We start from the raw sequence: 26182 nt of genomic DNA, 5'->3' as shown, positions 1-26182 counted from the left end.
AACCCCGTTGGCCCTTAGATACTCTTCACATTTTATGCCTTTAGACCAGTATAGTCTGCACCAACTTTGACCAGTCTACTACAACAAATTTTGAACAACAATTTTGAAGAGTAATTTAGAAAATCAATTATTGGACAATAAATAACTGAATGAATCATTAATCCTTAATGTTTCATTGCTGATGTTAACGTTCATCTGTGCTGAGCATGGCCTGGAAGTCCAAATTGGTGATGGCTAACCAACTGGACATAGTAACTGTGGACAAGCAGATAAAGAATCCATGGTAACAGATGTACCTACACCAAGCAATAGCAGCATCAGGTAGAAGGAAAACAAGATGCTGGAAAAATACCAAAGGCTGAGAGAGGAGTAAGGGAAGATGTAGAAGTTGAAGGTAACATCCCCATGGTGAGAGTGGGAGAGTGCCTCCAGCAGATTCCGGTAATGACATCTGAGATCTCTGACCAGAAGATCACAGTCCTAGGAACAACACAACACAACACGATGGAGAAAAATCCCAGTGAACTCCAAGCGAACCAGAATGCAGTATTACGAAGCAGTGCACTGTTCCCCACACTCACTGAAATGGCAGCTCAGGTGCCTTCATAATCTCACACCCCTGTTTGTTACAGGGGGTTGTTAATCTGCTTATGGAAGCCAACCAATCAGAAGACATTGGGGCGATCAGGCGCTGCAGAAGCTAAAACGCCTGATTCGAGAAAAATGCCTAATTAAATGGCAGCAGCGGAGCGGTGTACGATAAATATGGAATGTTTTTTTTTTTGTAAATTATGCAAATTATTTATAAAATTCCGATTCACTTAAAGTGCGTCTCAGTGCTGCTCTGAAATAACTTTGGCCTCACTCAAATGTTCGTGCACAGCATCTTACATTTTAACATTCACTAATATTTGTTTTAAATGTTTACCCTCGGAGGCAGAACATGTTTGTTTTTCAGCATTTTACCAACTTATCTCTACTTCACTAAAAAGAAAACTTTATTGAAAGTTTGCTCGACTGCTGCAGTGCTCCAGCCGCCAGCTTTCTTTGTGCAACCTTTGTAAAAACATAGTTAGATTATTTGAAACTTTAATTTGCCAATAAATTTTAATACAACTGTAATTTTTTTATATTGCAGTTTCATAACCCTAAAAATTGGGATGACTGGAATTTGTCACAGCCATAGTATGGGGCTCATAATGTTCTCATGCAGCTAATAATATACTGGGGAGATGAGAGGGAGGATAAGCAAATGAATGAGTGTTTGGGGGTATAATATAATACGATCATCGTAATGGAGGCATTCATGCATAAACCGAAGTCTTCAATTTCGTCTGTTTCAGCTCTGATGCTCTCACACAGCCGCTGCCTGCCGTCCTTGTTATTATATTTTTTGGGGGGGTTTTGTTGGTTTTTGTTAATCATTAAACAAGCCTATTTTACACTGCTGTTCAGACTTAGTTTCATTTTGAAGACTTGGCCTCAGAACACAATACACGCAAGCTGAAACACACACAGAGGATGCCACACATGCTGCTTTTGTTCTGGAGCATGGCTCCCTGGAGGCTTCTCTCAGGCTGTTCTGAGAGATACTGTAGTAGGGACCATCTTCACACACCCTCTCCCCCATTGTCTGACCTTTACAAAACACAAGTGTGGCATTTTCCTTTAATGATCTGCACCTAAACACACAAGAAACGGTGCCGTGCCACATTTAAGGCATCCTACGGTCCCACGAGAAAACGATTCACTTTCCTTCAACACTGAACCTGGAGGGATTACTGCACCTAGCAGCATTTTTTCAAGCTTTCACTCACATTATTTACTGTGTAGTTATCTACATTTTGTAGATTTTGTACATTTTTGCTTTGTGGGTGTTCTGTTTTTGTTCAGACGAAAGGATCTCAAACTCTTAGGCAGGAAAAGGTTGCTCCTTATAGGGAAGACAGCAAAGTCTAGGTAGAGTGAATCACAACTGAAGTCCAACAGAAAAAAAGAAAAACCAGAGGAGTAAGCGAATAAAGGCAAACAACAAAGAGGCACGGGCAGACCTGTAGAGAAGTTGTTAAAAAAGCAGGAGGAAAGCACGCAGACTCACAACTAAGAGGCAGAAAAAGTAAACACTAAGATACACGAGGGAGGTGATCGTACAAGCTAAAGACAGGACCCTCAGCCGTGACAGTGGCTGCATATTGGAGCTATATGCTCGACTTTCCATGGCTTTCTGCCTTTCAGCTCCTTTCAAAGGCCTTCCTTTGTCTTCCAGTCAATACACTTTTCATTTCATCTGTGCTAGAATCTCTCAAAAGCTCAGCTCAAAGAACACACACAAACAGAGAGACTCCTAAATAAATCCTTTCTATATGCCCTGTGTCTAGGTGAGGCACTCACTCCTCTTCTGAATCACAACTACTGGGATGGGAAAGCCACTCAGAAGTGGATTTTTCTGCCTGACTTTTACCAAGGACACAGAAACAAAAAAACAATGAACCACACAATGGAAATCTGTCAGCACTGTGGCTTTTCTTTTGTTTTTTCCCCTCTCTCTCTAAATATCAGATGTGACTTCGGAACACAAATCAATATCCAAGGAGACATTTGTTTTTGTCACATTTTATATATTATTATTTTGGAGAACAGATGACAGTTCAGCTGAATTTTTTTTATGAGGGAGATTTCCAAACCAACAAAAAAACCCCCAAAACTGTTACCAGAGTAAGTTCAAATCATATCCTATCATGTCCTGAAGAATATTTTCCATTTGTAGTTCCACAAAGTTTGCTCATATAAGCGTTCCAGGTGAAATACAAACATTTGAGCAAATTTTACGTGATAAATGTTACGTGTATAGAGGAAATGTGCGTTTATAAGAAAACCACACTTCCTACTCCATTTATGTTTAACTGTGTCAGAAAACTGTAACAATGTGACATGTTTTTTTTTTTTTTAAGGCTTGATGACGACATGAAATTAGATACATAAAAAAAGGTAGTCCAAATCAAAGCGATGCATGACCCAAATGATAGGAGGTGAAGGGGATATACAGAAATAGAGCTGGACATAGAACAGGTGCAGTCATGGGTGATGATGTGCTCTTGGGTATGTCAAAAGCTCAAGTTCCTCTAGATTAGGAGTCTCAAACTCCAGTCTTCGAGGGCTGGTGTCCTGAAACTTTTCCATGTGTTCCTGTTGCAACACATCTGAATACAATGAGTAGGTCATTGCCTTTGGTGGCATTTCAGCCATTTGATTCATGTAACAGCAGCTCATGAGTGAATGAACATGGTGCAATAAAAGTACTTGTGGAAGTACATTTTTCCAAACACTTACATTTACTTGACTTTACTTGAGTAGGGTTAGGGGTTGCTACTTCAGCATGCAGTCAAGTTCTATACTCTTGCTAATGACCTACTAATTTTATTCAGGTGTTTTGCAACAGGGACACATGGAAAAGTTTCAGGACACCGGCCCTCGAGGTGGTGGTGACTTCTATAAAGACTTCTATAAGGGGTTCATATGGAGATGTACCTTGAACATCTTAGCCAGCATCAATTGTTTAAGTTTACAGTGTTAAGACTACCATAATCTTTTGTCCAATGTCCTAATACTTCTTTTTTCAAGTGAAAATGTGTTTCATTTAGCATTTTTTTGCTTATGTTTTAGAAACATGAATAAATACAGTCACCTTATGAGACAAATAGCTAGTGTCAAAACTGTCAGGATGTATTGGAGGAAGAACCTAAACACAGGTCACATAAACAGGCGAAGTAAACAAAAAACAAAACAGAAATCCAAAAACAGAGAGGGTGATTGATGATGTGGGAAGGAAGTGCAGGTGGAAACAATCAAATACAGGCGACTGTAATGAGGATGGTGCAGGCACAAAGCTGGGAAAGGTGCAAAAGCAGGAAGTAAATTTTAAACAAGAGACAGAAAAAGTAACCTTCAAAGTACAACAGGAAAAAAATAGACATGAAAGCTAATAATAAGCATGATGATAGAGAAGGCTGAACAAACTAGAAACACAAAGAAGCGCAATAACACCAACCATGACAAACGTGCCACAGAAAAAAGTAAAAAAAAGAAAAAGAAAAAGATAGTTTTGTGGAGCATCTTGCTTCAGGTGCATTTCAATGGCATCATTGTATCAAGAAGTGTATCATGCCCCCCACTGCCAGCAACATTAATTTGGTGGCAGTGGGGAGCATGATCCAATCTAGGCATTTATGAAAAGAATGAGGGAAGAAAATTAGTATTGGTTTGGCACTTTGCTGCAAAAATGCCTGTATTATTGCGCCTATGATGTGGGGCAGATTTGAGGTTTGAGCACTTTTACAGAAGCCTGGTTCGACGGTTTCTGTTTGCTAAGATGCTCAAAGTTGTCTCTGTCAGGTTCCAAATTTCCATTTGCACCAATGATCTGAATCAATAATCAATAAAAACATGGTAAGAAAAGGTCACGGTGCTGCTCAAAATTCTCCCTGTTGTAATGCATATTCATTTTTCTTTCTTTTCTTTCTTTTTTTATTTTAAGAGTTGATTTATATTTTTTCCACAAACCTGAAGAATATTTTTTATACCGCTTCTGCAGAACCTATTAACCCTGCGTGCTTTTCTCTGTACAGTAGATGAACCATTACTCATTATAACAGTGTAGTACGTTCCCTGACATTTTCAGACTAAACAGAAACTTTTAAAACTGGTGGCAGGTAAAGTTGCAGTCACATATGTTCAGATGTGCTTATGGAACACAGATACAGGTAAATGCACATAGCAGTAAAGATAGTTTGTCTTCTCTCAGTTCATCTTTACAGACCTCCAACTGGCCTGAGTAACATATTTTTAATCACTCGGTAGAAAACTGTGAGTGCTAGCTTAGTGTTACCTTTTCTATCCTGTGTTCATGTGAAATTTTAAAACTGAAAATAGAGAAGCTAGAGATGCTAGAAGGAAATCGGGGAGCAAAAAACTTACAGCACCATGTTTTTCCTTCACTGCACATATAGTTTTCCACATGGGGACACATGAGGAGTGAGTTTTTTGGTTTTTTTTTTTTTCTGGTCTATTGATCGGTGTTGTTCCGTCAGTCAGCTTTATGATATGGAACACTTTTGGCTGTCATCCCTCCTTTTACTTAGCAAATGAAATAGAAGGAGAGTTGTGACTTGTTCCCGTCTGACCTGTTGCTCGATCCTTTGTTACGATCTGAAGTACAACTGATTTTTTGACATTGTGAGCTTGGCTGAATGTGGGGACATTAAATAGATTTTCTGACCATTCCATTAATCACTTAACTTTAAAGGATTTCTAGGCTCTTTGTAATAGTTTGAATATATATTCAAGTACAATGTTCCCAAGTCTCCTGAGGTCTGCACAAAATCTGATTGTCAATCTTTATGGATTTTAAAATATTTTCCAAAAAGATAATGACTTTTGACTACTTGAAGCAAAAAAAAAGTTCACTGCATCTTAAATGCTACAATAAAAGATAAAAGAAATTCATGAAGTCTGACTTAAATCTAATCTTGTTATTTGTGAGTTTAAATGTGCGTGTATCAGCTCCGCTCTGCTCAGTGTCAGTGACTGTATCTGATGAGTAGTTGGGACATGTGCAGGGTGTTGCTGTATTTATCACAACTTGTTGTTTGTTTTCATGGCTTGTGTTGTGCTGTATTGATCAACTATGTGTAATTATTACACATGAATAATTGCACACCAAATGAAACTCATTGCATGAATTTGATTTGGTGTTAAAAGTTGGTGTGTTGCTGCAGCCTCAAAGGCTCAGTGAAGAACTGGAACTCCCTTTAATGCTGATTGGAGCTCTAGATTGGGGTAATTATTCTCTTTATGTTCACAAAAACAACCAACCCATGTGACCCACTTTATTAATTGTCATTACTGCACGTTTGGACTAAACTCCTTATATCACAAATGAAAAAAAATTTCCTCTGGAGCAAGTCTAAATATTGAGTGATGGAATTAGAGATAGCCAAAAGTATCTCCCATTTGGAAGCGCATCCTTTGATTTACTTCTGGGAGCCTGGAGTTGTTTAAAAATGTATAATTCATATGCAGCTAAGTGATATTAAATGCATACATGTGTCTTATGGTAATATTTGTGTTCATTATAAACACACAGAGGAGCTGTTGCCTAATTGCATGCTCCCCAAATGTATTTATACAAGTTCTCTGATTAGGAATTGGATTGTGAGAGGTTAACAGCTTTAATTAAAGAAACCAAAATCTATTCTTCACAGAAGGGTAATGGTGGAAATCTTTTTTGCTCAGCCGGTACAGCTAATAACCCGAGCAATTCCCCTTTTCTTGGGCCATATAATTGATTCATTAAACTGCTCTCTCCTTTATTCCTTCACTGTTGACTCCATCGCCTCCTGCCTTCATATCAAACGCAACCAAAGGATCCGATCGTATAAATAGATTCTCCTTTATGTTCTCAGCAGGGATTACGTCAGTCCGCGAGAGAGGGGAAAGAGATGGGATGTGTTTTGAATGCAGGGTTATTGTGGAGTGGAGGAGCATCTTGTTCGTATTTATTGAAGCATGTGAGGAGTCACTGAAGATCCATCGATCTGTGCCCGGTACTGGGTTTCCTCCTCCTTTCCTTTCACCAGCAAACTCACAGATTTGTTTGGATCAATGGGGCAAATGGAAGGGTTTGATAGGGCTCATTCTTAGTGGCTCATGAGCCACATCAACCACAGGATGTTTCTGATGTTCCAGCTAAAGTAACCCCCTTTGTTGAGGTTTGCAAACACTCGCTTCTCCTGTTCTTGAACCGGGGAAAGGCGGGCAGTGAGGGGTATTGTCTAAAGACAACCTTGAGGGCAAAAAAATATCTCCTATTTGAAAAGCGCCACTTCACTAAACCTTTACTTACGGCAATTTCCTGCCTTCAATATCTAGTTTGGAATCTGGCAATAAGTTCGGCAATGATTAATGACTCTTGTTCTCTTGTGTCAGGCTACTTAGGTATCAACTTTAGCTGAACATTAAAATGTCTAAGAATTTTATGATAATCTTTTATAGACTAGATATAAAAGATGGACCTAATATTGCAGTCTGAAATATTAAAAACCAATCACAAAGGCTTAACCTGCATTTTTTCTAATGACAAACAGAAGTGAGTCTTTTCTTCTCTTCTTCAAACACATCTGAATGTAGAGGAAAAAAACATGGCCCTGCTTTTCACATCACTTTCACTTCATCAACATTTTTCTAATAGTTTTCTACACTCAATGGACGTTTTATTAGGTACACCTTACAGTTTAAAATACAGACGCACACAGTCACACACACTCACACATAACATGACATGTCATGTTCAAACACCAGTTTGGGATTATTTGAGCCTTGTGGCAATTCACAGCCATTGACAGTCATACAAGGATCCAGTCTTTCATGTTGTTCAGAAAATGCCAGAAATGAGACCAGGGGAAGTTTTTTAATCTTCTTTTGTGCAATTCTGGTGAATCAGTGTGAACTTTAACTCTGTTTCCTGCTCTTAGCTGACAGAAGGAGCACACGGTATCATCTTCTGCTGTTGTAGTCCATCTACATCGAAGTTTGATGTACTCTTTATTCAAAGGTAGTCTTCTGCATACCTTGGTTGTAACAAGGTGTTACGGCCCTAGCTGGGCCTCCTAATACTGCCCTTGTGTGGGCGTGGTGTTTTTCTCCGCCTCCTCCTCTCTTGCTCCACCCCTTTGTCTCTCTCTTGCTCTTCTCTCTCCCCAGGACACAGCTGCTACTCATTGGCCTCATTTACCACCTGGGCCCAGTCAGCAATCATCTCTCTGAGGCTATATAAGCTGGGGATGGACTGGATGTGGGAGAGTGGCTTTCTCTGGTGTCTCCGCATTGCGTGTTATGTGTGTGATTGTCCTGCCTACGGTGTGGAGTGGTAGGAGCAGTGGGAGAGGTTTCTGGTGGTTTTCCCCTGTGCTGGTCAGTGTGTGTTTCCAGCCTAGGTGTGGAAAAGGCCTGCTGTGTGTGTGTGTGTGACCAGCCCCACTGTGCGTGGCTTGTTGTTAGTAGCTCAACTGGGCAGTGGTTTTGTTTGAGTGACGGCGGCCTCCATTACTTTGTTTGGCCTGCCTAGTTATTGCTAATAGCAGCGTTGCTGTCTTTTTCTGTTGAAGCCTTATAGTTGTTTTCTTTGTTGAAGTGGTCACCATTCTCTTTGGGTTGACCTGTCTGAGTTATCATTAAAGCAGCGGTGCTCTCTCTTTCTGTTGTTACCATTTATATGATTATTGAGTTAACTGATTATAATAAAGATTTATTTTGTGTTAAATACCTCTGCCTGGCGTTCTTTTCATTTCAACCCGCATCCAACTGTTACTGTCCCCCACCCTCTTCGCCTAGCTTCCAAGTGGGGACGTAACACAAGGGGTTAGTGTTAGCTTCATTACTTCTGGAAGCAGCCTGGTATCAACAGGGCATTTTCAGCCAGAAAACTACCTCACAATGGATATTTTCTATTTTGGCGGTAATTCTCTGTAAACCTTAGAGATCGTTTCAGGATGAGCAAGTCCTGAAATACTCAGATCAAGTTAGATCACTTTTCTTCCTCTTCTGATATTTGAGTTGACTTCACCTGGTTCATCTTGACTATGTTGACATGCCTAATTGTGTTGAGCCTACTGTCATGTGATTGGCTGATTAATTACTTGCCTTGCAGTTGAACAGGCTTATCTGAGAAAGTAGTCGATGAGTGTAATCCTAATTGCAAGTTTCATGTTTTACTTGGAAAAAAAGTTCCAGTTTAGAGTAAAATGGGCAATAAACAAAGTTAAGAGCAAAAAATAGATTAAATGCTTAAGATGAGATTTCAAAACGGAACTTTATAAACCAATCGACTTACATCACAGTAGCTATATCCATCCTTTATTTGGAGTCTGTATGTATTTATCTGAATACACCAATTTCCTTTTGGCTACACGGAGGGAAGTGGTGACTTGAGGGACCTTGGAGAATTATGTTTTTTACAAACCCCCCCATTGGTTCAAGTCAAACTATAGGGGTGTGAGTCATGAAAGAAGGCTGATTTGTGCTCAGGTTAAAGCAGGAGCCGAGTCTTTTCCTTTCTGTCAATGTGTAGAGCTGTAGGTGCCTCTGAGCGTAAAGAAAGTGAGAGAAAGCATTTATGGAAAGCATATATGCTTGTCCTTTAAGACGGCACTTTGGAAGGCTTCTTATCAAAGTCTAACACAGGCAGCACGCATGCCTACTGAAGTATAGTCAAATGCTCAGACCCATCCATCCATTATAGGTGCTGTCATGCTCTGAAAACAGGTACAGTGACTTTCATTTAAATTATTAACTTCTCGAAGAGGAAGAACTTGTCTCCCAGGATCCACTTTCTACAGAGGAAATGGTTAAGTCAGCTCAATTCCAGGACATATTTTTACTTTAACTTACTGTATGTAGTGCCCATTCAAAGTCATCTGCCATGTCCCCTATTATTATGCCTGCACTGCACCAAAAGCCTATCGTTCTTTGTGTGACTAACTCAGGGAACGGCTTTCTTATCTTTTGAAAGGCCACAATGCCTTTTTCTTGGAAAATGATCTTTATCAGTGAGCTTTCATTGGGCTTTCTCTACGAATCTTTTAGAACTCATTGTACATACTTCTTACAGTTGGGATTCAATGATTTTTTTTCCCCCTTTCATACTTTGGGTTATGGAGATGAATAGTTGTGGACCTCTTAAAAACTGGGAGACGGAGTCTGAAGTATTTAATCAAAACAGGGTTTCTCTGTGAGCTGAGCACTCAGTAAAGTATAAAAACAATCTGCCAGGCAAACTACAGGCACTGGCATAAGGTCCATTATGAATTTCAGAGAAGTGCTGGAAGACATTAACTCTGGGATAAAACTTACTTCAATAGCAGCAAATAATTAAATATAACATTTGAATGCCTTTACATTTCAGAGGCTCTCACTGCCATAGACTTATGTGGAATCTTAAGTGAGTGAAATGAAAAGCTGAGAACGCACAATAGGACGGACGGCTCAGATCCAGCTCGTGATTAATTAAAAATGACAAATGTATATTTCCCTGCCAGGCTGAACTGTTCTACAAGAATTCGAGCCCAGAGGAGCGTTTCTGGCGTCAGACACTTTGTAATTGCTTCAGTCTCATGCTGTTTCCCCCTCAGAGAGTGCTGTCGGCTAGAGGATCTCACTCAGGAAAAAAAGGAGAGGGCAGTAGAGCCAAAAAAAAAGTAAGGTTTTTGCAGCAATTTCATCTCAGTGCATTAGGCTAGTGGTAGTGACAGTAACAGCTTTCTGCCAATCCAAAACCAGCAGGAGGACTAAATAAGGTAGAGAAATATGAAACATGGCTTTAGTTTGATTTATGAAATCATAAATCAGCTAAATTTTGAATTTCTAATGTCGGCTGCTCTGGATAAAAATGAGGCAGACGGCTAAATTTCTCCTCGACCGTTTCAATAATTGTACAGTGGCTACATAATAGAGGCCACCTCTGCTTCCTTGCTCTTTTCTCGCTGCAGGTGTAATCTTTTCTTGAGCAAATGTTTTGCACCTCAATAAGCCTGGACTCAAAGCATCTCAAGTCTCTCGAGCCTCTGGGAATATTGCATTTTATGATGGCAAAAAATAAGAATACCTGTGAATTTCAACAATGATTGAATCTATATTAAAGAAAAAAGAACAAATATGTTGTACTATGTGCTGTACATGTGTTGGCTGACTAATTTGGGTATCTTATTATATCTAATTAGGCAGTACAACCATGAACTCTATCATTCAGTTAGCGTGGGTCAAATAATTATAAAATATGGGTTATTTACAGTATATTTGCATCCATCAGTAAAGTGACCAGAAGGATCAACTTAACTTGAATGACAATCCAGAAACAGATTAGGTTAGAAACTCAATAACATTTAGGATTCTTGTTTTGGGTGAAAAAGAAAAAGAGTTTTGACATTTTAAATGAAACCCATATAGTGAACATTTCACTGACACCAAGACCAAATTACTTTGAGTGCAGACAATCAAAATGTTGATTTAGACTCCAGCACTGTGGGACTAACATAAAAAGAGATTTTGCAGGATGTTCTTGTTGATCCATGTGATGGATGGCTGCATGACGATTGCTTTTCAGGTGTATTTTCTTTAAATCGGAGCTTTGAAATGTTAGAAAATTCCCTTCCACATGCATACATGGAAACCTAAGGTTATTCAGAGCACAGGGAGGTTGGCAGAGACAAAAGCAGATATCAGTGGCAACATCCATAATGCTGATGAAGTCAGACAGCATGAAATGGAGAAGCTGAGGCAATGGTGGTTGCAAAGTGGCTTGCAGATATATGGCAACAGCCTATAGGCATCAAAGAATAGTATGATCTGAGCTTTAGCTGATGTGGAGTGGCAATGATATCAGATTATTTGCTGGGATTGGGGTCTTGTGTCCTGTGTGAACTAAGGGAGTGGATTAGATGACTATAGTTGCTTATAGAAAAAGCATTTTAAGGAACACAGAATAATGCTTAATGTTGATCTGTAACATTTAAACCATGAAGAAGTAGGATTCTCCTGCTAACAGCTGTCTCTTTGGGACTTTCAGAATGAATGGACAGAAGCAGTGGACACGGGTGGCAATAGCACTCCTGGTGCTTACAGTGATTGCAGCTGAAGGAGGCAAAGCAGAAAAACAAGGTGATTCCTTCAAACTGTTAAGTATACTTGTCAGAAGATAAAGAGGAAAAGTGTTAGTTAACCTTAAATTAAGCAGTGTGCATGCTGTCACATTTCATTGTCCTGTCGAACAACTAATTTAGTCATACAAAACTCTTCAAAAAATACAGATATAAGTTTTAAAATACAACTTTGAGGATAAAATAATTGGTCTCCTATGAGAATTAACAAGAGACAAATAGGAATAATTTGCAATAAGGAACAAAAAAAAGTCCAGTAATCCCGCTTGGGTAAAGAAAACACATTTAACCTAATTTAAATTCAGGGGAAAAAAGTTAATTTGCATTGGAAATTAGTGCAAACACCTAAACTCATTACAGCCGCCTTAAAATAAGGTGATACAGTCCTAAAGGGGGTACTTTAACAGACGAACATCCAACCATCCATCTATCCTTGCAGTTTCTACCATCTAACTGAAGTTGGGCTGCAATTGCTGCAGGAATTCATAAACAGAAGATTTAATAAATAAAAATGACGAGCAAGATTGATGTAAGACCTAAATCATGACTTCACTGTGGGAAATAACTTCACAGTTGATGTTAAAATCTCAAGTTTTGACCCTCTAGAAGAGAAGATAACAGAATCACGTGGGTGTCTGGCTGAACACACGCCATTACAGAAGATGACATGAGTAATGGAGAACCACGTTATTGGAATACTATATTATTTGTACTATATTCATTTATTTTAAGAAATTACAAACAAAACAAAAGGAAAACACACCTTGTTTGTCCTAAACTACACAATGAACAACAATCAATGGTTTTTCAGACAGTTCTTCACCAGTTTAGGTCAGCAGTGTATGAGTGCACTGTGAGCTGTCATTAACTTTTGGCAGCAAGTACAAAAATCAGTGTAATAGAACAAGCACTATCATCTGTTTAGTCTATGTTTTAGATTACCCTCAGTGGAGCTCCGGCCCTCTCACTTCATTAAGTTTCAGTTGTTTTATACTGACAGAAGTAATACAACCTGTAGCTACTAGCTTTAGTAGAGAAGAGCTGATAAGTTCACATCTCGCTAAATTCATGCCTCCAGATTTGATTCCTTCTGTGTTGTCTTGGGCCCCAAATATGTTGTTTTCAGCCTCAAGTAGTGACATTTGCTGTCTTTTGTCAGGTTTTGTGAGCAACTTTTTACAAGATCTGTAAACAGACGTTCATGCGGAAAATAGGTGGCATTTCTGCTCAACGCTATCTATTTTGATGTTGTGTTATAATATGGATGTTTAGTGTGCTGTGTGGCTGATTCTACAGGAAAGAAGGAGCGCAAGTCAGACTGTGGGGATTGGCAGTGGAGTGTGTGCGTAGCCAATGAAGGGGACTGTGGACTCGGCACCAGGGAGGGAACACGCGCCGGCACTGACTGCAAGCAGACCATCAAGACCCAGCGCTGCAAGATCCCTTGCAACTGGAAAAAGAAGTTTGGAGGTGATAAATGTTCACATGTTGCTTTGTTGAAGTAGGAAAAGAAGGATCTACTCTTCTAGTAGAATTTAGAATACCTACTGTTTTAAGTTTTTAAATAATTTATGCCTTCTAAATGACCCAGGACTCCCCTCCTTCTGTACAAATACATGGATGCCATCCATCTCCCACCACGTCTCCCGATGATTTATTGTGGCCCGTCATTTACACAAACAATGGTCCCATTTTCAGAATAGGAATGAGTAAGCTAGCTAATTAGAGGTACAACAAAAACGTCTATGCAGTATATAATATATTGTCATGGAAAACATAGGAATAATTGCCCAGCATTGTCATTTTCTTTTTTGGGTTTGAGACGGTGAGGCTTTTACAGCCGAAATGTCTTGCAGTGACAAGCCTGGAGGACATTTGTTCCCACAGTAAGGCCTGTCAGGCCGGAGCCTGCTGCTCTGCAATGAGCCTGTCACGAATGATGAACACTCTGCAGGAAATAATGGTGCTAACTGGCTACATAGATTACAGCAAGAAAAGTTTTGGACGAGTGGCATTAAGTTTCACGCCTGTGTGTTTGAAACTGTGGAAAGTTAGTTAAGAAAAGAAAAAAAATTAAAAGTGTGAATTGCCCCTCTTGGCTGGAAATCCTGCAAAATGAGAGCAGTGAAAAAAATGGATAAACACTGTAACATTTGGTGCCTGCGCCCCACAGAACCTGTAAGAATAGGTGTTAAAAGACCCTCTACTTCAACCCTGGCTGTTAGGTCTGTATTTGGATATGCTGCAGCTGAGTAAAATGTCTGTTTGCCATTAATTAATATACTATGTGACTAGTACACTTATTATCTAAGCTCTAGTAGGTAGCGTACTCAAATAAGGAGCTGTATTATATGCCTTTAGCTATGAAGTCTTAAAAGAGACATGAAAAACTGGGATTTTTTTTTTTTTTGAGTATAGTTCTAAGAGTCCTGAGCATGAAAGATTTGACATCCCATCTGGCAAAACTCTTACATCTAATTAGAATACTAAGACCCAAAAGACCCTTAAAAACCAACTAGTGAAAACTAGGTTAACGTTGGTTTTCCAGTTTGCAGCACACGGCCCAAACTGTTCTTTGCCTCTTGCCAAAGTATAACACAGTGATGCGAGGAGAATAAATATTAATATAAGAGGTGGGCACAATATTGTAAAACTGAGGTTTCCAGCAGCATGACACAAAAAACACGAGCACCTATGGGACTGGTGACCAAGGTAACAAACACAGCAGCTAATGGGTACTCATCATAATAAACCGAAAGAGATAAGTCATATGGAGTGCTGCAGTGGCTGATACAATATGAATCCATAGAAAGCTTAAACAGATAAAAATATGTGAGAGCTGAATGGAGAAGAATTACTAGGATGTAGCAATATTTGGTTCCGTGGTGCATTTCTATAAAACTGTTAACGTATGCAGGTTTTTCATAGCACAAAAACACAAGCACATTGCTTCTTTATTAGGTGGAAATGAAAATGCATGAAAGTAATTAAAATAATAAATAATTATAAATATCTGGATCTCTGATTGCCAGGAAAGGGATTAAGGGGTAGTCATAGAACAAATTCTGTCCACTCCATATAATAGATGACCATCCCCATGTGTCATAGAACCAATACAAGCATGCAATAGTTTTGCAAAAGTCTCAAGACATCACTTGTTTCTTTATATATTGCTCAGAAAATGGGGAAAAAGGTGCAGTGATGAAATGTAGACATGTGCACATACAAGAATATACAGTATATAAGGCAAAAACACTAGTTTATACCATTCTAACAAGGTTAAAAGTCAATATTTGGTATGATCACCTTCATTCTTTAACATAGTCTGGACCCTCTTAGTCAAGCTTTCTTTTTATTTCTTTAAGTAGTCTTCAGGAATAGTTATCCAGGCTTCTTAAAGAACATTCAAAGCTCTTCTTTGAATGTTGGCTGCCTTTTTCTCTGTTCTCTTTCAACATGATCTCACATTGCTTCGATAATGTTATTTAAGCTCTGGGCAGACCAATCCATGACTGACAGTGCTCCATTGTATGTTTTTCTATCCAAGCATGCTTTTCTGTACTCATAATTCCATCAATTCTAGCAAACACCACTGGCTGAAATGGAGCCCTAAACTATAACAGAGCCTCCACCATGTTTTTTTTTTTACTGTACTGTACTGTTGTACCTCTCCTGACCTCCTGTCCTCCATACATACTCGTGATGATTGGAAACGCACATTTAAAATTTAGATCTATCACTCCCCAAGACATTTTGTCGCAGTCAGTCCAATTCTTATGTAATTTAGCATACCTCAGCCTTTTCCCTTCCTTAAAATGACTGACACCCACGCTTCCTCTGAGACCATTTCTGATGAGTAGATAGATCAGGTACTCATCAGAAATGGCCGTGTCTCTCAGGTCCTGTGTCAGGTCTTTGCTGCATTTCTTTTCCAGCAAAAGACATGACTTTCACATACCGTTCATGTTTTTTGAGCTATAGCAAGTTTTCAGTTAATAGCTTTTAGGAATCACCTTGTTGGTGCAAAATTGCTCATTTATATCTGTCACACTGTGTATTATCTTTGGCATTTTATATACATTCAGCTAAAAAAAGGATCAAATGATGTGGTTCTTTGAAAAAGAAAGGTGACTTTTTTTTATCCTTGAAATATTTATAGATCAGTATTAAATAGCTTGACAAACAAACAAAAATTCCTTTAGAAAACTGCTTAAGACCACTTTAAAAATGACAAAAATCTTGCTGGAAGCAAAATATAAGGAAATTTGGAGGGCTCATGACCACAGTACTGTACATAAAATTTATGTGCATATTTTTTAAGATTTTGAAAGCAAGATGGACTTAAACTAGAAATCATTCTAGAAATAAAGAATAAGTGGTGAAAAGAATAGATGGTGGGGATGGTGTTAGTGATGGTGAAATGTATGAAACAACATCAAAAGCAAAATGTTGACTGATGGCAATCCAGTTTCTTTAGCCTCTGTAGAAATGAGTTATGACTGAGGTCTTTTTCCCTCCTTAACAAATTATATTCAGTGATTTGAGACTTTGGTTTAATAAATAGTCATTAATGAGAGGGTGTTTTCACACTTTTGCAACCATCATTTTTGCCTGCACAAATACTGTATGTTACACTGTATGAAACACTTTAAAGAATACATGAGCTGCCTGACAAATTCCTGGTAGTCAGCAAGGGAGCTCTCTCTCCAAGACAAATTACAGCTGTGGAGGCATGGGGTTTTTAAAGTTGGTTGCTCAGGAAGTCCCTGTAGGATTCTTGCAACAATGGCCCTGTCACTCCTCCTCTTCGCTCTTCACCCCTCTTTTCCTCGCCCCTTCTCCCACCTCTCCCCTCCTCTGATGAGCACCTTGGGATCTCAGAAGCAGCGACAAGGGCGCTGATGCTTTGATGAGAGAGGAGGCAGAAGAATGAGTGTCACATCCTCGAGGGAACCCGGCTAGACTGGGGAAAAAAAATTAATGGAGAGAGATAAGGGGGACATGGACATACAGTACATAAACAAACACTAACATACACACGCCTGCATGCTTTTCAAACCAATATCCGTAACATACAGATCATTAGCGACTGTTGCCATCCGTCTAGAGCAATCTTGCACTTCTTTTGGTTGAATTTAAGTTGTTTAAAATGTATGATCAAATGAAAGCACCAGCAAGACCTCGCCCCCAAACATCACGAATATGTAAAATTGTCCTGCTCTAAAATTACATCTATCCAGGAGCCAGGCTCTGCTTGATTGCATTCATCTTTTAGAAGGTTTCATCATATCAAGAATATGGGACTCAAACTGTGAAGCATCACCGATTCCAGCAGGAAAAAACATAAACACACTTTAGTTTGTTGTTAAGAAAATGGTCTCATGAAGACACTTTGTGAGCGGTGGACAGTTTCTCTTGATGGAAGAGGATAGGCAACTGCTCATCAAACGCCCATTCAAAGTCAATGACTCAGCACTCCCCAGGCTCAGAGGCTTGTTACAGTCACTGATTACAATGGACTCCTTTTAGAAACAAATGTAAGATGTGCAGGTTTCCTTTCTGATCCCGTCCATACCATTCTTTCTTCGAGCTACTTCACTAACGAAAAGCAGGTGATTTAAAGTCTGATGTCTTTTTACTTGATAGGCGAATGCAAGTACGACTTCCAGGCCTGGGGGGAGTGCGATCTGGCAACGGGCAAGAAGAACAGAACGGGAGTGCTAAAGCGAGCGCTCATGGACGCGACCTGCGCCGCCACCGTCACAGCCACCAAGCCTTGTGGGAAAATCCCTAAGACCAAGCTGCAAGGTAAGATGACAGAAATAAATCATTTGCTGCATAAAATGCAACTCTCCCTGGATGTGTTGAGCTGGTCACGAAAGGTGGGATGCACTAAAGTTGTTATGCTGAATCACCATGTCCAAAAATGTGATGTGTTGTATTATGCATTTTGTTGCTATTACTTTTAAAGAGATTAGCTTTTGGGTAAAAATCGTTCCTTGATAGTTAATTATAATTTCATATCTAAAGTATATCTAGTGTCTCGTATATATTAAGTATCATTATTATTAGTTATATAGAGAGGGACGTTTTAAAATAAAGGTTTTGTTACTGATCTGAGAGCGTGCTCTACTCTAAAAATGAAGGCGACTCAAAGAAACATGCATGTGACCTTTAACATTGGCCCTATGGCATATCCAAGAAGTTATCTATGATCTAATATAAAGTAACTAATAATGTTAGCTAAATAAACTTTAGATATTAGTTAGGAGGGTGTTACTTTAATGTGTAATTGGTAAATATTTAAAATTTAAATTAGAAATACATCAAATGTAGTATTTCCTATCTTTTGTATCTTTTTAAAAACGAGGTTACTGATTAGCAGCTAAGCTCAGCAGCTTCTGATGACTCACGCCGTACAGCCCATAGTGCAACTTTGAAGTTACTGGAAATGAAATTCCTTCGCTGACTAAGTACACCTCCAGTTCCAAGACTACACCTTGTGGGTGGCTAATGAAAGCAGAGAGACGAGCGTATTGTAAACCCTCCATTAAATTCCCAGTAAGATAGAATACATGCAGATCCTAAAATAGTCTGAGTAATGGAGCCTTAGTGGAACTTTCAAATTGTAATCTCTTTTCCTCAAAGCAGTCACAATTCTGTTGGCTACCTACCCGTGAATATTTACTCAGTCTGTGGAACATCTCACTAATAAATGAAGGAATCTGTGTTTGTATTTCTTGGCCTTTTTCCCCCTCGACAACTGCTCTTTTAACTTGCACTCACTTTGACCACCAGCCTTACACCTGCCAAGTATGAAGTACATCAAAAAAACGTCTACAAATTCCAGTGAGGCTCAATTAGTCCAGCTATTATGGGATCTACTGGTTTGCTGTCTTAGTTTCATCTGACAGCCTTATTTGGTATGTGTAGGAAATCGGGGTGTACAGAAAAGTGCACAGCTTATTGGTTAGAATTTAGCGTGCTAACATAGGAACTGTCTCCTTCCTATTATATAACTTGTACCTAAAAGAAAATGCCAATTCAAAACATTTACAGAAGGAATCAAAATATCATCATAAAATATAAATCTGGGGTGAAATTAGAGCAGGACAAAGCCTTTTTTACAAGCCATGTTCATAAACTTCCTTCAGTATTTGTAATGGAAGACAGATCTGTTGAAAACCACCCTACGTACAACACTGGCCTTTTTTGGGCTAGTTTGAAAACTGTTTACTTTCCAGGAAACTCACATGATATTAGGTTGGTTTAGATCAAAAGCCAGACTCACGCAGACACATGGTCTATATGAAAAATCATTCCGGGACTTTCACTGTTAGATCACTGTAAATAGTTACGGGCAATGTCAGATCACTTCGTTTTTTTAATTAATCGTAGCTGAAGGGATGCTTACCGCTCAGACCTCTTTGTTTCTTCTGCCAAAGTGCTTCGAATGTATCCTGACACATCCGCACATTTACATCTTTGTTTGTCATAACACAAGGGTCAAAATCAAAGGCAAAATAACTTGGGCTTCATTTTAATCAGGACGGATTGGCGTCAGTAGAGTAGTACAAAGTATGTATCAAGGTATTTGGGAGAATGAACTAATTCTATCCTCTTTGTGATAATAACTGTGTAAATTCAGGAGATATTTATCTTGTCTCCGGCACATCTCAGACTGATTGCATCTCTGCTATATCCAGCAAACCCTTGCAAATGATTTAATCGAGGCAAAGCCAGCTGTGATTCAAATTTATATTCAATCCACTATCAGTATGATGGAAACCCTCCTACTTAAGTGCTAAGTTGGAGCTGTGAAAGACAGTGTTAAAGCAAGGGTGAATAGGTTAACTCATTATTCAGCTATAATTACAAGCTTTTAGCTTTTTTCAGTCATGTATAAGACACTAAACTGAAGGATACTTTTTGCCTCCATTTCACAGAGAATGTGGGAAATAATCAGTTTATAGAACATTTAAGGAGCTATAAGATACCAGGTAATTAGAAAATCTGAAATAAACATGGAATATCTACAATATATCCCTGCCTGCTTGAAAAATTGAGGCAAAACTGTTGATGAGAAACACTCGATTCATTCCAAATGAGTTGGTGCTTTTTGTCAGTTTTGTAAACAAGGATGTTCCATTGTCCAAACAGGATTATAATGAGTACAAAATGTTGCCAGTGGCCATAAACGGCAACCTTATCACACTCCCCAGATGCCATGTGTGCACATGAAGTTTGCACATACAGTTTACTTAACCTTACCATCGCTTCATCAAACAACCACAGTCAGGCCAAGTCCCGCTCTGCAAAGATAAGACAATGGGAGCACTTCTGAGAGACCCTCTCCGTGCAACACGTCTGCCACTACAGTGCTGTGAAATGTTGCACATCTGTCTGCAACACTGTTTGTCTTAAGATTTTATTCCACAAGCTATTTGACTTCCAAAGGAGGGATCAGTTTAGTATTTCTCTTGGTAGCACATCGTTAATACATTGTGACAGTAGGAACATCTTGAAGAGATGTACTCTACTTACCATCTCTCACGCTTTGCAGCAAGTATATGATACTTTTAAACACATAAAGGTGTATGTGGATTTATATTTAGAAGGTATAGAAAGTAATTGGATCCATTTTGTTCAAAATAATATTTTACTTAATGTGAAATTGAATGTGTGCTCATTTATACTTCTCAGACCTTCATCTATCTGTGCAACTATGGACATGCAGGCTCCATGGGTTAGGTTTTTTCAGTTTCTTGAGTGTTTCATAAGGAACCAATTGATTAATTTACATAATTAAACAATCAAATATGACTTCCTTATTAAATACTTATTAATCGTTTAGAGATGCTTGATTACATCCACATTAAACATGTAGACAATATCACTGCACATCAGTTCAAGGCGCAGTGCAAGTAAAAAAAGTGCAGCATGTATTTAAATATAGTCTGTGAATGTGTCAAAATCTATTTGTTTAGCAGTCATGTGTGCAGCACTGCATACCTGCACATCAATTACAGCCAGATGCATGGATGCGGTGTGACAACCTAAGAGGTGTGAGAGCTGAGGGCTAAAGAGATGCAGAGCAAGGATGACAGGGGCAGACATGAAGGGAGGCAGTTGGGAAGAGAGACTCGATATCTGTGCGAGGTGTGATATCCCATGTCTGCCAGTTGGAAGATAAGCCTTGGGAAACAGGGGAGCTACTAGGAAACAGAGAGGGGGTGCTGTGCACAATAAGGTTCACATGGTAGGGGGAATTGTGCATGCTCTACTCTGTGAGTCAGGGGATGGCAGAGATACAGTCCACAGCAGCAGAATCAGAGGGCTTATGAAAAGGGAAAAAACCCCCTGAAAAACAAACAAACAGAGAGAGAGAAAGTGAGAGAGAGAAGAGGCCATCTAACCCCCAGCTGGGAGCACATATCTGCCCAGCCAAATATGTAATCCTGACCAGCCACTTTATGTTTAGGAGATGCAACCGGGTTTTCCCTGAGTGCAGCAGGGTTGCTGCTGTGGCGGCAGCATCTGTCATTTGCAGATTTTGAAGGAGACAATGCTAAGAGGCACCTTGGGAGCGATCTGAGATCCAGAGTTGCGTGTCTTTGCTGTCTAGTCCAGGTGAAACACGGACCCTCCGGAGCGAAAGAGAGAACAAAGACTGACAGAAATGAAACATTATGAATACCTGTAGAAATCTCAAGGTCCCCACCTTCTCTTTCAGCAGAACACACAGAGCAGTGCGTGAGGGAGTCTTTGCATGCCAAAGTTGATTTCAGGTAAAACAAAAGGCTTTGTTAGGAGAAATCTGGCATCTCTGGATCTGCTTAGAGTGAATTTGCTTCTGTCATTCATCTTGAACAGACAGGAGGTGTCCTCATTTTTAAGTCAAAGACGTGCATTCACAGCCACATATGGCTGTGTTACTGCACTCAGGATTACTGCCTCCCAAAGGCAAAGAGGCATAGCTGCGAAAACTGAGGTTGAGAGTGGTCAAACTTTATAATTGATAAAGTTGTAATAAGAAATAAAATGCCTTTTTATTCCTTTTTATGACATTTTATGACACTGATGCTGTGTGCATCAGTGCCATACTCCAGCTCTCTTGCTTTAGCTGTCTAAGCAGCTGTCTCCACCTCAATGAAAGTCTGAGAAGCAAAACAATTAGAATAAATTATAAAACAAAAAAACCTGATAATACTGTATCCTTAGCTAATGTTTGTAAATGTTATACATTTTCAATCGAGTATATTTTTGGGAATAATGTTTTAATTAGAAAATAACACAGAAAGTTTGATCAAATGAGGCTAAAAAAGGTGGATGTCAAATAATAACATTGCATTTCATTGAGGTGGAACTAATTTTTACTTTGTGGTTCAATAATGTAGAGCAGTATCATTTTCTTCCTGTGACGCTGAAGAATAAAGTAGATAATAATATAGGATAACTGTAAACTATTTAACTTAATATGCAAGTTTTACTTTAATATGTGCATTTTCATTAAGTGAATGTAAAAAGCCTGAAATTTGTGCAAATATGTAGCCACTGTGTTTTGGCTCAGGGCAGGTTCGAGCTGGAGAAGGCAGCAAGGGTCTGATTATGAGTCTGTGTCAGAGGCAAAAAGAAGCAGAGTCATGCAATGTGCAAATGCAGCAGAAAGTACTCCAACCTGGCATGAGAGTCCACATCTCATATATGGAGCTGAGAGAACAGCATGAGAATAAATCCTTTTGCTCCATCTCTCTCTCTCCAGGGAGCAAAATATGCTGACACAAAACAGCAGGGAGATGAAGAGAGAAAAAACATTGAAACAAATAAAAAAACCAAGTAAACAAATGGCATGGAAGAGTAATTTCTGTATTTGCAGGGGCGAGAGCGCTTTGCATGTCAAGATTCTTATGCCAGTAGAAGTTTGCAACTGAGATGACAAGAAGAGATTTTCAGCTTTTTCCTGGTAGTGCACATTGAGAATGTTAAAAGGCTGAAAGGCGGCTTGAATCTCATTGATAAAGCATGCCTTGTCGGAGTTTAGAACCGCTTGCCAGCATGTTATTAGGCTAAGATAATTTTTTAAGGTAATCTCTCCACACAAAAGTGCACAAAGTGAATGCACACAGAATCACAATGTAGCTTTTCTGTATGTTACTGTCCCTGCTGGATTTCCAGACATCTTATAATGACAGTCATTTTTATCACACACCATCACTTTCTACTTTGCCAAGTCACTTCTTTTGTTTAGAGCATGTGCTTTGGATGCAGATGGCTGACATCGCCGTTCAACGTGTCCTAAGCTGGACAAATCTTGCACAATTTATAGTCAGAGATTAGACATGCCAAACATCTAAGAACTTCAAACATGTATTTTTGAAGAGGATGATGAAAAGTGCAGAAGGAGCAAAATGTATTATTTTTATTCAACATTATCCCTATGCATTTTTCACACCAGCCATTTTAACTTGTCATCGTGGGGAAAGCACAGGTGTTACTAACAATATTAAGCATGGCTTTGTTCCTTTGAAGTGTCCAGATGAGTCATGGCAGTGTGGCTACCTTGACAGACTCATGGTTACGTCGTAGCATTTTCAAAAACCACTTTCTTGCAGAGAGGGAGTGCAGATGCCACTGCACTGTCTGTACTCTAAATATAAAGCTATAGGAAAGGCTAAAAATGGGAAAACAAGCTTTGATATGTGCACAATTAAAGACTAAATCTTTTTTTTTAAATAAGGCTTTAAGGCCCTGTTATTGTGCTAAGTCAGTTTGCTAAGACACTTCCAAGCATAATATTCATAGCACTCTGAATTCTCCACATAAGTAACATTTGCTTCCAAATTACTAACTAGACATATGGTGCTCTTAAAGAGCTGTGATTTGTTAATATACATCCATCCATTCTCTTCTGCTTATCCTTATAAGGGTCGCAGAGCCTATCCCAGCGATCATAGGGTGAGAGGGAGGGCACACCCTGGACAGGTCGCCAGTCTGTCGCAGGGTTTACACAGAGAGACAGATAACCACAAACTTAGAATCACCTATTAACCTAACTGCATGTCTTTGGACACAATATAGTATTATTACATAATACTATATTGTGTTCAAAGACATGCATAGTGTATGAAAACATTACATTTGGTGAGCCCGTACAGACCCGAACTATGCAGAGTACTCGGCCTATAGCAGTTGGGATTGGCTCCAGCTCTCCCGTGACCCTGGATTGGATAAATGGCTAAGGAAATAGATGAATTTGCGCAGGCCAATTTTGCTAACATACATAGTCACCACCCAAAGCCCTGTTCTGAGCCAGGAAAAACTCTGGAGCTCACTGCTGCTGCACACTTTCAAAATGCTTTGGCTTAGCCTGAAGTAAATATAGTAGTCCTAAATTGGCATTTATATATTTTACTTCTCACTGACAGAATGCTTGCTGCGAAACAGAGTGAGTATTGGGATTCCACAGAATTGTCATTTGTCCTTCTGAGGTCTCTTGTTTTATTGCCTGTATCCACTTTGTCTCCTTAAGGCTCAGTTTTTCGGTTCAGCAGCTTGCAAAACTTAGTTCTGGGTTCTTTACCCTTGTGGTAGTGCACCACGCCACACTGTAGCTTTTAGGCATTTTCTTCCCTTTTTTCTCTTTTTTTGCAAAAGCAGTCTTCATATAGTGCAAAGTCAGTCGAGAGCCATGAATTTTTTTCCTGTCTCTATATGCACATGATTAAAAAAAATGGCTGTATTAATTGTCCAGTAAATTTCAGTCATGATTTGTTTTATTTCCACCTGTGATGTTCCCAATATGACTTGGCAGAACATGTTCTAATGAAATGAGCCATCTCCCTGCCAAACAGCCATTTGCACAGATGTTAGATGTGGTACTTTTAGACATATAACATCTGCGCGCTGAAATGCAAACCATCAAAGTTGTAAAATGATAAGACAATGACAATTTGGCTAAGAGATAGACATACATGGAGCCACGCAGATACAAACAAAACTAAACAGCACAGCTGAATGACCAACACACAGCTAGGCAGAAGCTAGCTGTCCAAACCTCTGAGGGTTGTGCTCTCTTTCTGTTTACCAGAGTGGAGAGGCCATAAAGCAGAAAGAAGAGCCATGCACTGTGGCTCCTGTCATGGCAGCCAGGTACCAAGCCACTGTTGCGGCAAGTTGATAAGGTGGTTTTTCATGGGGTACAACCCAGGCTGCCAAATCAATCCCCAAGAGAGCACAGAACTACAATCATCACAGCACAAAATGTGAACTGTGGCGAAAAAAAGATTAAAACTCATACAGTTAATACATTTTGTTACCGAGCACAGGTTCTCTTAACTTTTCACAAAACAGCACAACTAGTAGAGAAACCATCAAAGTAAAAATTGTCTATTTTAACTTTGTCTATCCTTGCAGATGCAAAGAAGCAAAAGAAGGAAGGCAAGAAGCGAGAGCGCACCCAAATGGCTGATGAGCTTGTTTGAGCCGGTGAAGGAGGAAGAAGACAGCGGAACAGACGGCCCTATTTCAACATGGTTCCTCTTTACGTGTCCTGTAGGTTGACTGTAGGAGCCCATATAGCTTTGACAAAAATCAGTCGGAAGATGACTCTTAGTGACCACGTTTTACTTTTCTTCTTTCTAGCACCTGAGAAGAAAGACTTGTATGTTGCAATAGAGGATGTAATACAATAGAGATAAATAATCAGATTTAATTAGTAGCATTCCCACTTAATGATGTTATGTCTACGATTATTTTCTTAAGAGCAAATTGCTTAGGATTTGTCTTACAGTTTCACATAGCATAACCCTAATTTGGAAAACTCTTTGATCCATGCCCAGACTTAATAAGTCGGTTTGTTAAAACTGAAGCTATGAAAATGTTTACTCAATTAATTTGAGCAAAAAAAAAAAAAAAAAAAAGTCATGAATTTGCAATTTGTGGCTCACTTTAATTATAATTCTTTTTCTTCCTGTCAAATAGCACCGAATAAACATAAGATAGTTTTTTTTTTTTTTTTCTCCTGCTGCTCTGTTGTACCTCAATTTATACTCACTGGTTGTAACTCTCCATCTCTCGGTTGTAAAAAAAGAACGAAAAAAAAAAACGAGTCCCCACTGTGGTAGCCCTTTGAGTTAACATCCTCTTTGTTTCCTGGTACATTTCCAAAAGGTAAAAATGAATAAAATAAAATTCAAAGTTAGAAAACAGTGTTTGTGCTTCATCCTGTGCTTCCCGTTAATCAAAAACCTCCAAATTTCAAACACGTTTTGTATATTTTTATTCGAATTTCATTCCGAGAGGATATGGCACAATGTAACCACTTAATGCAGTTCATCTTACAGTGTCATAGGTAGCCAGTGATAAGAACACTCAGATTCATTGTCCAGAACAGATAATTGATCAAGAATGCATCAAAGCAAAAAATATTACCATTGTTACTGTACAGGGAGTTTCATAGTGGGGGGGAGGGGAGG

The 26182-nt window shown here is 39.2% G+C and overlaps 1 protein-coding gene across 2 annotated transcripts in view; it reads left to right on the top strand.

Moving 5' to 3' along the window:
- The window catches only part of ptn (pleiotrophin), a 48990-nt gene extending 23075 nt beyond the window's left edge, over positions 1 to 25915 (top strand). The window contains exons 1-5 of one of the 2 annotated variants that reach the window (XM_039600691.1): positions 7950 to 7968; positions 11618 to 11709; positions 13005 to 13178; positions 17355 to 17516; positions 25122 to 25915. In XM_039600691.1, coding sequence (XP_039456625.1) covers positions 11619 to 11709; positions 13005 to 13178; positions 17355 to 17516; positions 25122 to 25189 — 495 coding nt within the window. In that variant the 5' untranslated portion in view covers positions 7950 to 7968; position 11618 and the 3' untranslated portion in view covers positions 25190 to 25915. Of the gene's footprint in view, positions 1 to 7949; positions 7969 to 11617; positions 11710 to 13004; positions 13179 to 17354; positions 17517 to 25121 lie in introns of those variants that run through there. The other variant, XM_039600689.1, reaches the window with a different exon arrangement.
- Positions 25916 to 26182: the final 267 nt, after the last annotated feature.

This window comes from Oreochromis aureus, linkage group 17 (genome assembly GCF_013358895.1).
Source record: "Oreochromis aureus strain Israel breed Guangdong linkage group 17, ZZ_aureus, whole genome shotgun sequence".
Taxonomy (NCBI): Eukaryota; Metazoa; Chordata; class Actinopteri; order Cichliformes; family Cichlidae; genus Oreochromis; species Oreochromis aureus.
The sequence above is the reverse complement of the archived record's forward strand: the minus strand, read 5'-3'. Positions and strand labels throughout refer to the sequence as shown.